This window comes from Rosa rugosa, chromosome 1 (genome assembly GCF_958449725.1).
Source record: "Rosa rugosa chromosome 1, drRosRugo1.1, whole genome shotgun sequence".
NCBI classification, from domain to species: Eukaryota; Viridiplantae; Streptophyta; class Magnoliopsida; order Rosales; family Rosaceae; genus Rosa; species Rosa rugosa.
The window spans coordinates 10,926,515-10,940,111 of record NC_084820.1 but is presented as its reverse complement, the minus strand read 5'-3'; the positions used below and the strand labels follow the sequence as shown (position 1 = coordinate 10,940,111).

General features: G+C 38.8%; 1 protein-coding gene across 2 annotated transcripts; it reads right to left on the bottom strand.

The window, feature by feature from the left end:
* Positions 1-584: 584 nt before the first annotated feature.
* LOC133717043 (zinc finger CCCH domain-containing protein 44) lies at positions 585-7,458 on the bottom strand. 2 transcript variants are annotated; one of them, XM_062143669.1, is made up of 10 exons: positions 6,786-7,458; positions 6,583-6,662; positions 6,289-6,473; positions 5,059-5,941; positions 4,847-4,974; positions 4,511-4,570; positions 4,376-4,426; positions 4,169-4,239; positions 3,805-3,974; positions 585-3,713 (listed from the first exon to the last, which is right to left on the bottom strand). In XM_062143669.1, exons 1-10 carry the CDS (start codon positions 7,145-7,147, stop codon positions 826-828), a joined length of 4,878 nt encoding a protein of 1,625 aa, XP_061999653.1. In that variant the 5' UTR covers positions 7,148-7,458; the 3' UTR covers positions 585-825. The 2 variants fall into 2 exon arrangements, with proteins under 2 accessions (XP_061999653.1, XP_061999659.1); XM_062143675.1 differs by having other exon boundaries at positions 3,823-3,974; positions 6,786-7,457.
* Positions 7,459-13,597: the final 6,139 nt, after the last annotated feature.

Below are 13,597 nucleotides of genomic sequence, written 5' to 3'. Positions count from 1 at the left end.
TTCATCACAAAAACCATTGATAAATGATGTAAGCAACTTGTCTTCAACATATAATTATTGAATGAGTTCAAGCAATTAGAGCAGTTATCTGAATCGTCATTGATATTTGAATATATGACTTACCATAGGTGGTGGTGTAAGAGAACTGTAACAAATATTTTAATTTTTAAATACTGTTGATAAAAAATAAAAATAAATAAAATCATGATCGAATATTTATTAACTTTGCCTCGTCATTACAGATTCTTTGTTTAGTCATTTGATTATCATCGTAATTATTCTGTATCTGTATATTTGGTAATCTTCACTGTGGTAAGTCATTGAAAGAAAACTTTCACCATGGTAACCTTCTCTTTCCATGCTTTTAAATGTGAACGGCAATTTTGATGGTAAAGCTTATAAACGTGTATTAGCATCAAAAAATATGCATGGCCCTCGAGAGAGCGAGACGTTCATACAAGCAACCTTGCCAAATGAACTAGGATTGCAGAACTTCAAGCCTAGTAACCACAGCAATCTCTTCCAACTTCGAATCAAAAACCTCAGTAAAAATGAAATGAATTCAAGACTCGTCCGAGGAATGCTGAGTGGAAAACGTCCATTCTGGACACCATTAATCGGCCAAGATAGAACAAACATCGAATACGTACCCCCAACATGGGTACTGAGTCATTAAAAATGCTAAGCTATCTGAAAAAATTATTATGCACTGAGCCACTTGACGGCTACTTATACATGTTCACTTACAGAATTGGCATCAACAAATCCTCCTAATGAGCAGTGATTACTGAATTAATGTTTCTAATTGCTGTGGGAGACTCAAAATCATGGATGCAAGTAACTACACGATGCTCCCTTCTTGCAATACCCGCTTTCATGATATTTACAAACCCGCTGGCCTCGAGGAGGCGGCCTGAATGAACCTCCTCCATTCCCATTACCATATAATGCCTGCCTGTTCCCTACAAACCTACCCTTACCAAAACCTATATCCCTATTTGGAAAACCCCGGCCTCTTGGACCAGAGGATTTGTCTCCTCCGTATCTTGACTGGCCTTCCCACATCCCTCCGGCAGAAGCACCTGTGTTTCCCTGTATTGTTCCCTGACCTCCTCTCCAACCCACATTTGCACTTCCCGGGTCTGGTCCTCTCCAACCCATATTTGTACTTCCTCGGTCTCCTCCCCAGCCTGCGTTTACATTCCCCTGAACTGCTTCGCAACTGGTTTCTCTGCTTTCTAACCTAGGTTTCCAAGGATTGTCTGCAGTAGACATGTCCCAACTTTCCTTGGATGGTGCAGTCATCTGGATTTCACCTGGCTCCAATTGGTTAACTGAAACATTTGCCTCCAGTTGATTAACTGAAACATTACTAGGCTTTCTCCGCACTTCTGTGCTTGTGGATGAATGTACCCCCGAATTCTGCTGTAGATCAAGCACATTTGTGCCTCCAGGGTCTGATCCTCCCCAATTCGCATTTATATTTCCCTGAACTGCTTCCAAACTGGTTTTTCTGCTTTCTAACCTAGCTTTCCATGGATTGTCTGTACTAGACATGTCCCAACATTCCTTGGATGGAGCAGTCGTTGGGATCTCACCTGCCTCCATTTGGTCAACTGAAACATTTGCCTCCATTTGGTCAACTGAAACATTTGACTCCAATTGATCAGCTGAAACATTTGCCTCCAGTTCATTAAATGAAACATCACTAGGCTTTCTGTCTCCGTGCAATTCAGGGCTTGTGGAAGAATGCACACCAGACCTTTGTTGTAGATCAAGAATGCTTGCCTGACGTGCCCCAAGTGGTTCATCTGTCACCATCGCTTCGGACAACTGTAAATCGCATGTCGAGCTTAAAGCATCACCTTTTCCAGGTTCAGGTGCCGGGCTGAATCCCTCTTCAGAACTGATGCTATCGTTTTTTGAACCCTCTGTAAATTCCCCTCCACAATTCATGGTCGATGTTGGGGTAGCCAAGCCACACAGGGACTCCATAGCTTCAACTTCAGCCAGAAGATCTGAAACTGACTCATCAGCAGCTAAAGTGCAAAACTCATTGGTTTCAGTAAGAATTTCCTGCCAACTAGATGCAATAGAGGTAGGATGGGAGGGGATGGGTTCAGTCAGCTGTCCACTCACTGAAACAGGAGCGGCAACGTAATCACTGGGCATCTCGCTTGGTTTAAGAGAAGATGCAGACACAAGACTGGAGTCCCATTCCTCAACAGAAGGTTTGGCTGGGGTTGGGGAATACCCACCCCAATCACCAGTTACTTTGTGAAGTTGTTCCCCACCACCAACTAAATTAGAACCACTCCAGCTATGTCCTCCATCCTGAACAGGAAGATTTGAAGACAGAGATTGATTATTTTCAGAAGCCTGACCTCGCAAGTCTCCATTGCTTGGTTTTGGAGTGGGACTGGGAAAATCACATCCCTTCTCATCTTGTTCTGATGTCTCAAATGTTTTAGCCACAGGAACAAAGTCAGAGGTAAAATCACAGCCATTTGAAGGACTACTTGCAGGTGGGTGTGTCCAGTTTTGTGCAGAAGACTGCACAGACTGACCCTCACTATCAGATCGGTTCTCATTACCTTGTTCATTATTCATTTGATCCCGAGTAGTCTGTTGCCAATCCACACTTCCATTCTTCTGATGAGAGTCATTTTCAGTTGTACCCTCCCCTTCTTGGTGCGACAGGGTTTCATATGGTTTCACAGACAACACAGGCGAAGTTAGTGAACTACACTCTTGGGGCTGATTGGGCAAAGAAATATCAACCTTCACTGACTCACATCCTTGTAAATGGATTCCAGTTTGTTTCTCATTAGAATTGACAGCATCTACAGGTGTACTGCTCCTTAGAACTTCAGTATTACCATTATTGTGGATTCCAGTTTGTTTCTCATTGGAATTGACAGCATCTGCAGGTGTACTGCTCCTTACAACTTCAGTATTACCACTATTATGGATTCCAGTTTGTTTCTCATTGGAATTGACAGCATCTGCAGGTGTATTGCTCCTTACAACTTCAGTATTACCACTATTCTGCAAGCTTTGACCATCTTGCTTTGTGTTCCAGCTCTCTTCAACCTTTCTACCATCTATCGAAGTTGCATTCATACTCTTGTTCCATCCACCATCCAAGACATTGTTTCTTCCATCCAAGGCAACTTTCAATCCCTCAGACTGTATGTTGCTGTCCTGTGGCAACAATAGTTTTTTACAGTACTGCGCCTTCAATGCATCAGTCAAAAGGATGGAGTCATCCTGATTCTCATTTATCCTCCATATTCGATGATCTGGAGGGAAGACTCCAGTTGTACCCCATTTACACAACTGTACCATAGCAAATGGTCCTTGAACTTTTCCAGTGGGGTCCTGGTAGTGCCAAATCTTCTCCATCTCAAAACTCTCAACAGGTAGGTTTGCCTTCATCACTGCAGAAAAGGACATTGATGAATTTTCTGATGCAACCTCGGAAGATATATTAGATTCGACCGCTGACTCATTATTCCTACCACAACGAACCAAACCAGAGGGATTAGCCTGGTTGGTTGTTGTATTCAATCCATTTATACCCAGTGCTTCTCTAACTTGATTGTTCTGTGCCTTGCTTCCACTATTATTTGAAATACCACCTTCCCTTCGTGGAGAGAAAGATTCCCTTCCCTTTCTACCAAAGACGGATCTCCTTGTTTTGACCTTGCCATCTGCATACACATCAGCAAAATTATCCCCAATTAACATTTCCAAAAGAAGGCATCATTTTGAAAAGAAAAAGGATAAGTAATCAATGTCTACCAAATGAATGGTACGGACCTTGTTTCTTGTCTAATTCTCCAGTGTTGTCTTCAGACACATAACTTGGATCCATCTTAGGATCAATGTGTATTTCAGGAATTTCGCACAGTCTGCGCTGACGTTCCTCCGGCGAGTCCAGAAGCTGTAATTTCTCCACAAGCTCCCTCAGCGTACACTATGGTCAAGGAATACCCAATAAAATTCACCAAACCATACCACATGGAATATTAAGATTACAGGACACATAAACCTCTCATTTATAGTAACATGTTAGTGTTATAAGCAGAGAGTGCAATTGGAATAATCAACAAAGTGCAAGCAATATCATGAAACACTAAAGCAAGACAATGAAGAAAAAGGATATTCCTTTCTACGTCCTTTTTCACTTGCACGATCACGAAGGTGACTAAGCCGTAAAACCTCAGCTGCCAGCTCCTAGATCAAAGAGGAAGACCATGGTCAAATAAGCAATACATATGCTTAAACTGGACGGTCATAAAAGAAAGATAATTAATCTAGAATCCTTCCTATGAAAACACAGATCCCCTTTCTTTTAATCAATGTAACTTACATCATTTACTCTAAATGCTCTAAGTGCCATTGCTTTATCCTGAATCTCACCCTGCAACCAGGCAAAACTCATTTGTCAGAGAAGTTGCAGATATCTTGAACATAACATATCAGTGAACCTAATAAGCAAACCTACCACAGTAAATCGTTTGATCAGCCCACATATTATACTCTGATGTAACCGTTTGCATTCATCCTGCATAGGATAAAAATAACACAACTGAAAAGAGAGGGAAGAAAAGGATTGAATATGAAATTACAGGCAACATCCCATCAAGCAGCCTCTAGTGACCCAGCAAAAAACTTAAACATGACAAGACTAGTATGCTTTAATCAAGAAGAAAAGAGCGTGCATGTTGCAGTGCCTAAAAATCTTTTTCAAACTTGAATTTCTTAAAGCATTTGTTTAAATTCAGTATATGCAAAAGAAAGGAACATAGGGAGGCAGAGAAGTAGGCGGAAAGTTCAGTACCTGAGAGAATTCCTGATCAGAGATCTGATCAATTGGTAAGACCTCTTTCTTGTCTAAGTTTGAGATTTCAAGCTTCATATCAGTTGTTCGAGTGCCAATTTTATAGCCTTCAGCAACCTTGTTGGTCCCTGCACAGAAAATGTCAACAATGTAAATTTGCAAAGTTTATAGTGTAGTATAAGAAACAACTTGGAGCAGTGGTTGTCTCGTACCTATAACTTGCACAAGCCCATATGTATCATGCTTTTGATCACTACTAGAAATTCTTATTCGCACAATTGAACCAACAACCCTTTCATGAAATTTATCAACATCGTCAAGTAGATTCTCAAGCAAATTGCGCCGCAAGTAGATCAAATTAATATTATGAACATCAATAGCTGCATATGCATCTCGGTTAGTAGGGGGTACTCTCTCATCAGTCCTTTTACGTGTTTTACGCTTCTTATCACTACACATCATCATTTGATTGTCATAATTCCCATCAATCTCCATCTCGGCAGCAACACCATTAACAACTCCAGCACCAATAATATTCGCTGACACGGAACTTTCCTTTATAAGGTAGTGATCTTCAAGAAGCTTCAACATTTCAAAGTGACCAACACATTCTTTCCCAAACAGATTTCTGAGCCTCGGATCACAAATAATTTGGCATTTTCGGTGAGGGTCACGAAGATTATTTTTCTTTACGTACTCCAGCAAAAGTGCCTGGCCGTCAAACTGAGATAACACGGATACATCACCATTTTTCATATGAGCAACAAACTCCAAGAGCTCCTTCGATGCCCAATTTGTGCCTTCAGCGAAAGACATCCCTCCGTCACCAATTCTAGGCTTTTTATTAGATCCACTGGAATTTGCTGCTTCTAGGTCCAGACAAGAGTTGAGAGAACCTGAATCATTTGTTTTATGACCAATATGAACTTCACCGGAAGCTCCTCCCTTACAAGCCACAACAGCAGCAGCTCCTTTCCATGGATTTTTAGCTTTAATAAGATCATCCAGAGTTAATGATAGTTGCCCTTTCAAAAGTATCCAGTACACCTTGAAGAGATACTCCCAGCTGCTTTTGTCATCAAAATCCACTTGAGCCTGCACATTGCATCAGAAAGGGAAAAAAAAAAACAGATAAAAGTTGCACAACCGGATGGAAAGCAAATAAACTAGTAACAAGCTTTTTGTCTCCCAAACAAACGCCAAAAGGCATAAGTGCCTCTTTAATTGTAGCAGTAATTGAGCATGCATTTAATGGGGCAAGGAGCCGGAAAAAAAGGAAGAAAGGAAAAAAGAACTTAAACATTATCCATTTAAAACAATTTTCTGCTCTTAATCGATCCAAACCATCTCCAAATGCAACAGAACTGAGAATTCTCACGCTTAGAAAAAACTACATGACTGGCTTAAATAAAGTATAAAGGACGAAACATATTCCAGCATACCGCTTCCTTATTCCCTTGCACATTTTCAATTAGCATTATAGTTCGCATACATGTTCCACAAAATCCTTTGTTTCCTCGTACGCATTGGTAATCAGCATCTTTAATACATCCCTTGCACAATGAATATGTACAAGTATAGCACATATAATGGGAGGCCTTCTGGCAGCTGCTACATATATGCCAACCTGAAATGCATAAGAGCCGAAACACCAATTCGTGAATAAGATCTGCACAAGCCTCTTCTTTGTCAGATAATAAGACGAATGAACAAGCTATAACTCCAAAGCCACTTACCGCAATTCCATTTGGCCTTTGATTTGAAAAAGGCCTCGTCCCGCTTGATGCAGGAGGGGTGGTACGCCTTAGGACATCCCCTAACAAGTAGCAACCACATTAGGATAGGAAATTGAAATACAGAGCTCAACTATCAGTATCTCATTGCCGGAAATGAAAGAACTAAATTGACTAAGCCTGACCAAGTAAACACCAATTCTCACCTCCGATCACAAAGCACTAAGCTCCCACCATCAAAGCAAATAAAGCAAACATCCTCCTCATCGTTCTTCTTCCTCAACGGCATCGTTTTAGGTCTCCCCTGCCCACCCGGCGGCCGACCCCGCCTCTTTCTCCCCGCTACGCTACTCTTCCCCTCTTTGACCACTGCCACGTCAGCCATATGAACCTCCTTACACGCAACCGCCTCCGAATCTCCTACGAGCTGAGAATCGTCGAGGTGCCGGATGGATTCGCATTGATCGACGCTCATCAGCTCCGCCGCGCCGTCCGCCGCCGCGCGTGGCTGCCGCTCCGCGTGCTCGCCGATAGCCGGCTTGTAGACCTGAATTTGCTGAAGGTCCATAAGGTGAGAAATCGAAGTGAATCCGAATTGAGAGAAGAAAACCCTAGGGGGTTTTTGGGGCAATTATGGCGAAGTGGCTACAGTGCACATGGCGAAACGGACTAGTAGTAGAACTGGGTGGGGATGTGACAGAGCATTTGGGTCTCGGGTTAAAAAGGAAGAAGACGACTTTTGATTGTGTGGTATGGGGAAAAAGGAGGAGGAGGAGAAGGAGAAGAAGAAGAAGAAGAAGAATAAGAAAGAGGAGGAGAGAAAGGACGAGACCACCACCACCGTCGCGATTGGATTTGGCGAATTGGGTTAGGCAGTGATTAATGGAAAAATAAAAGAAATCAAAAAAACCAGGTCTCCGGTTTTTTTTTTTTTTTTTTTTTTGGTGAGGGGGAGTCAAAACGCCGGTTAGAGAGAGAGTGTTCGATCGTTAATGTTTCTCTTCTCTATCTTCGAGCACCACGTGGTTAGTGGGCAACGAGAAAAGGATGGTGGGGGCCGCCGTTTGAATTTCATGTTCAACGCTTTACGCATGACTATGTGAGGATTCAAATTTGCTCATCACTAATTTTTGTTGCGGTGATACACCAATCAATATAAAACTACAACAGTGTGTTATAAAACACTAGCAGGACTCACCCACTCTGTGTGTGGAGATAAGTTAAAGGTAGTGGAAAATCTTTTTATATAATTAATCCGTTTTCTAAAAAAAAAAAAAAACTGTTTTTTACTATTATTTTAAATTTTATTCATTTATTTTCTATTTTACAATTTACTATATTATCCATATTAATTAATTATATTTCATAATTTTTTAATATATAAAGGTTAAATTGGTAAAAAATTTCAGTTTTAGAGAGCAAACACTCTTCTCTTAATAATAGTATAGTATAGATAATTATAGTTAGGGATCATGATGTTTTATTAAACAAATAAATTTTAGATATTAAATTAATTCTACATGACGTGACAAGTTTTAATTGAGTGATGATATCACCACAAAATAAAAATGTTGAGCAAATTTGAATCCACTCTGTGACACATACTCGTCTCGATTCTTTTTTCTTTTTTGACGCTGCCGATTATGGATATTTAATTATGTAATTACCCAAAAAAAAAAAAGATACTGAATTATATTTTCTGTTGGAGATTAATTAATTGACTTAGAGCAACTCCAATAGCTTTCTCATATCTTGATTTTTCTCCATTTTTGGGAAAATTTTGGATGTTTTGCTCCAACAGATTCCATATAATTATCCCTAAAATAGAGATAATGATGAGAGATAAAACAAATTCCCTATATTTACAGCAATCTGTAAAATTTTAGGGAATGAATTAGGGAAGAATTATGGAATCCGTAAAATAGATAATCTGTTGGAGTTGGAGCAGAATTTTTTTTTTTGAGATTTTAATTTTTGCTTCCCTATAATAGAGAAATTATAGGGAGATTTTAATTTTAATTTTAAAAGGGAAGCTGTTTTTTTTTTTTTGACGAAAATATTTCAGCCCTTTCATTAAATTCAACAAACAGTACAAGAACGAAACACCCCTATGGGGTCAACAGAAAGCAATCGTCCCTTAGAACCATAATAAACCCTATTCTAGACAAATAGCGCCCCATATAGTCCCTAGTACACCCATCTTTTAGGAAGTCCATGCACCATTATTCTAATTTTTATTCTTGTTCTTACTTTTATTATTAAAACGCAAATGAAACTTATGTTGGAGAAAACAAGCAAAGTTAAATTTAAACGCACTTCTCCATTTATAGACATATTATGATGTTAAAGTATATTGAAAAGGCTTGTTTTTTAAGAACGTGAGCAAAGAATGACATAGATCAGTAGGAAATACTATTTTGACTCAATAAGTTTGAAGTCGTACTCTCTAAATGGTGAGTAATTAACATAAATGTAGATCTTCGCTGTTATTGTTGCTTTAAAAACAAATTAATTATCAGTTCTTATGACTTATTTTCTTGGATCTCATGTATGAAAGTGGCACGAGAAAACTAATTCAAACATCTAAACAAATTTTAAAATGGATTTCGCCCCTCACTCACTATAGCTTGGTAATTCCTTTTTTCTATAAAGCTTGGTAATTTGTTTTAACATTTTCATTATTTGTTCTCTTATCGATGTTTATATGATGGCATGGGAACATCGCATATAGTGGGCAGGTATTACATAGGAAGCAAGAGCTATTCTATTTCGAGCCTAGGAATAATGTTTGATGCTCGTGATTGCAACAGAGTGGTTGAGGACTTGAGGTTGTTGTCCTTTGAAGAAATATCTCCATGCAATAGTTTTCCTTAAGATTTTGTTTCTAAAAATGTTTAAAACAGACACACCCATGACAAAATTAGATGCGTGTGGTGGCTGAAGAATTTTTCCATATGGGTGTCTTGTTCTCTCAAAAAACAAGTACTGCATTGCGTCGCTTTATTTTGATCACACATTGCCACAAAAAAATAAACGAAAACTAGTTATGAATGATACACTTTAAATCGAAAAAAGTTAATCAAATATGTATACCATAAGCACTTAATGATATCTTTGAGAATATCTCAGTCTTGGGGATAATGGTATTATTGCTTTGCTCTTTCCAATAATGAAAGCATGAAATACGGAACCTCATATTCTTATTTTGTGAGTTGATTAAAATTCATATCTCTTTACTCATTGATGGCACGTTTACTTACTTGGAATAAAAAATAATCATGAATCGGAGACAACTGGAATGGGAGAAGAAAGGAATCGGTATTAATTCCGGAAGAGTTGATTCCTAAACTCATCTCCCCCCTTCGTAATCAAATTCCTGAGTATTCAGGAATCGATTCCTTATAAGGAGGTGAGACCTACACCCATTCCGATTCCTTCATGTGTTAGTAAACGCGGGAATACTTTTACCCGGAATCATTCTGATTCCTTTATGTGTTAGTAAACGCAGGAATAAATTTACCCCGTAATCATTCCCTCTATTTTCATTCTCATTCCAAGTAAATAAACGTGTCATGATTATGACCACCTTGAGGCAATGGCTCTAATAATTATAGTCAGTGTTGTACTGCAGCTAGAGGTGTTATAAATGGAAGAAATGGATGTTTCGTTAGCTCAATTCAATGTCCAACAAGTCATTCACTAATCGTAGGACTAATTCCACACTTCTTTGTTTATGAACATATATAATCTGTTTATTTGACTAGGACGAGACTCTGGGTCATTTCACACCAAACGTTAAATTTACTTAACAACTATTTTTGTTTTCAAACTATCAATATCATCTCAATAGTATATGCTTATTAAAAGATACACGTAACTAATCATTTTCAAACTATCAATACCATACCCGATATATGCTTCTTAAAAAATACACGTAACTAATCATTTTAGTAAAAAATATCTAGATTTGTTATCATGTAAAATTAGATCAGTAAATCCGAAGAACAAGGATGATTCTATGTATCAATATCATATCAACGATATATGCTTTTTAAAAGATACACGTATCTAATCATTTCAGTAAAGAATATCGAGATCCATTATCATGTAAAATTAGAGCACTAAATCCGTAGAACTAGGACGCGACTTCAGGTATTTTCGATGGTAACATGGTACTCTTGATTTGATGTTGTTGGAGCCAAATAAGAAGGCTAATAACTCCGTTTCCATCAATAAAGTCAAATACATTTTTGTCTAGGTGTGACTGTGTGAGCTACTAAGCATTAACACCAGACACGTAGGTTGTGTAGATTGGGTGGTGCTTTGTGATTAAAAAATGAAAATCCGCCGGAAACTTTTGACCGGTATTACTTTATGCGCCAATTTGATTAATTAATTTGTGTGCTAGTTGGGTGGTTTGGCTTTGGTCCACGCAAAGTGACAACATCGAACCTATGCTTAGTTATGTTGTTTTTGATTTTTGAAAATTTGGCACCGACCCTGAGTTTTATCTTCATCTCCACTACCTGACGTGCAATTTGGTTCCCAGGATGAAATCCTTGCGAGGTGGTCCATATATTTCAACCAAAAAGAAATTTTGTAATATTCTAAAATTCTTGTACTCGTGTTCATTTCTCAAGTGAGATATATTGAACTTGCTCTGTCATTTCTTTTTCTAACTAATCGAGGTGTGTTTCATGTTACAATTTCATATTCTAAAATTCTTGTACTATATATTTATCACGTTTTCATGAACAACATAGATCATTAAAATGAGTATTTTATAAATATTTTGTATAGATAATTTTATATATATTATGTTTTGACGCATAACAATTTGAACGAGTAAAATGTTTTCTTGAAAAACCATAAGAGTGATTAAACTCTGATAAACCATCCGAAGTGATTAAACTTTGGTAAACCATCTACAACCTTAAAAGCAAATATCCAAATCCAAAAGCCAAATCCTAGCTGCAACATGGGACCTTGAAAAAACCCGAAACTTCATGGCACTATTGGGCCTCCTATGGACATTGGGCACCCTAAGTGTTATAGGCACCCAAGCCCTTCGAACCCAGAAACCGACGGGAGGATACAGACCTGCAGCACCACTCTTTGCCATTCCCTTCCTTAGCCAAGTTACAGGGTGAGTCATGACTGCACCACTACACACTAGCACTAGCGTCGCGCCTCCAACTGCCACGACAAACCCAGGTTCGATCCATTTAAGCCCCATTAGGGATGGCAATAGGGAGGGTAGGGTAAGGGGATTAAATTACCATCTCCATACCCGACTTCATTCTCCATCCCCTTACCCGCCCCAATCCCCGTAATAAGAAACTTGAGATTCCCCGTCCTCGTCTCCATTGAGGATTAGGTCCTCGTACCGGCCCCAATCCCCGTTAACAATATTATTAATTTATTATATAAAAATTCATACAAATAATTATTGATTGTAAAGTATGAAGTTAAAATCAGACATCAAAATAAAATAAATTCTTTATTTCAATCAAACAAAAACAAATACAAGTCTCGCTTAAAAAAGAACAATAAAAGTCTGCATTCGACAAAAAAATTCCACAATCAACTGCTTAGTGTAACCTAACAACTTGCTCATTCACTCCAACAAGGTGAATTGAATAATATCAAAAATATATTGACAGGATTTAAATATTGACAAAAAGATGAAGTTTACAAAAATATTTATTTATAAATAATATCAAATATATATATAATAAATATATGTATATTTTAGATAATTCTTATTGGGTGGGTATGGGGATGGGGATCAAAATACCATCCCCGCCCCGTACCCGATTTCATAATTCGAGTACTGGGGATCCCCATCCCCATTACTCATTTCCTCCGAATTTCTCCTCATTAGGGTCGAATACCCGATGGGGATTATTGCCATCCTTAAGCCCCATCGACTCCACCAGTAGAACCAGTGGCTCCACCTCGGCCAGTAGCAACCCATGCCCCACTCCAACTCAACATTAGAGTTTTGCTCCATCTCAAAATAAAGCAAAGCACTGCACCCCACCATAATAATTAGCAATCTGGCCTTCACCATGGGACTAGACACCAACAGACGCCTGGGTCGGTAAACGCCTTCTGCTTAGCCAACCTCCATCAAAGCTTGCAGCCTCTTGAACTTTGACATTGAAACAACAATCAACGCCGCCCACAAGCAAAAGAGAAAGAAGATTGATCCATTATATCGATATCGTCCTAACTCGCCAATCATGCGATGGAAATGGATAACTCATTGGTAGAAGTCGACGTTGGGTTGCGATTGTCGGATGTCCGGTAGATGTGATTGATCCCTTATAGGGACGTCGTTGGAATCCCTTGCAATGACGACTAGGATTTGGTGATCTTAGATCAGTTACTCGCTCACCCATTGCAACCCCACCTCTTAGTTATCCGTACAACTCTTAATCCATGAGAGTTTTTTTTTTTTAGAAAATAACTGACAATATTTTTCCACTTCTTCCTTTTGGTTATGAATATTTTATGGGGAAATTACTGGGCCCCCCCTGTACTTTGGGTGCGTCGACAGTTTAGTCCCTAACATCCTAATTTTAACAAATAACTCCCAAGACATTCAAATCTCACACAATTTGGTTCAAAATGACCATTTTACCCCTCACTTTCCTTCTTTCTTTTTTTTTTCTTTCAATTCTTCTCTTTTTTCCTTTTTTTTGTTATTTTTTCTGCTTCTCTCTCTCAACAACCACACCAGAACCTTCACTGAACCAACAATGGCGTCTTCTTCTTCACTGAACCAACAATCCCTTATCTGCAACCAAATGAAACCAATCTAAAAAACAATCCGACTATCAATCACTATGAAACCCTAGAATTATCGTTCTGAAATTCAATTTCATGATGAATATCATCAACAACCCTTGCCAAAAAGGAAAAAGGGGAAAAAAATAATAATCAAGTTTTGAGTTTTGACCTCACGGGCAAACAACAAACTAGGACCTCGGGTTCCGGCTGGAGATCCTTAAGC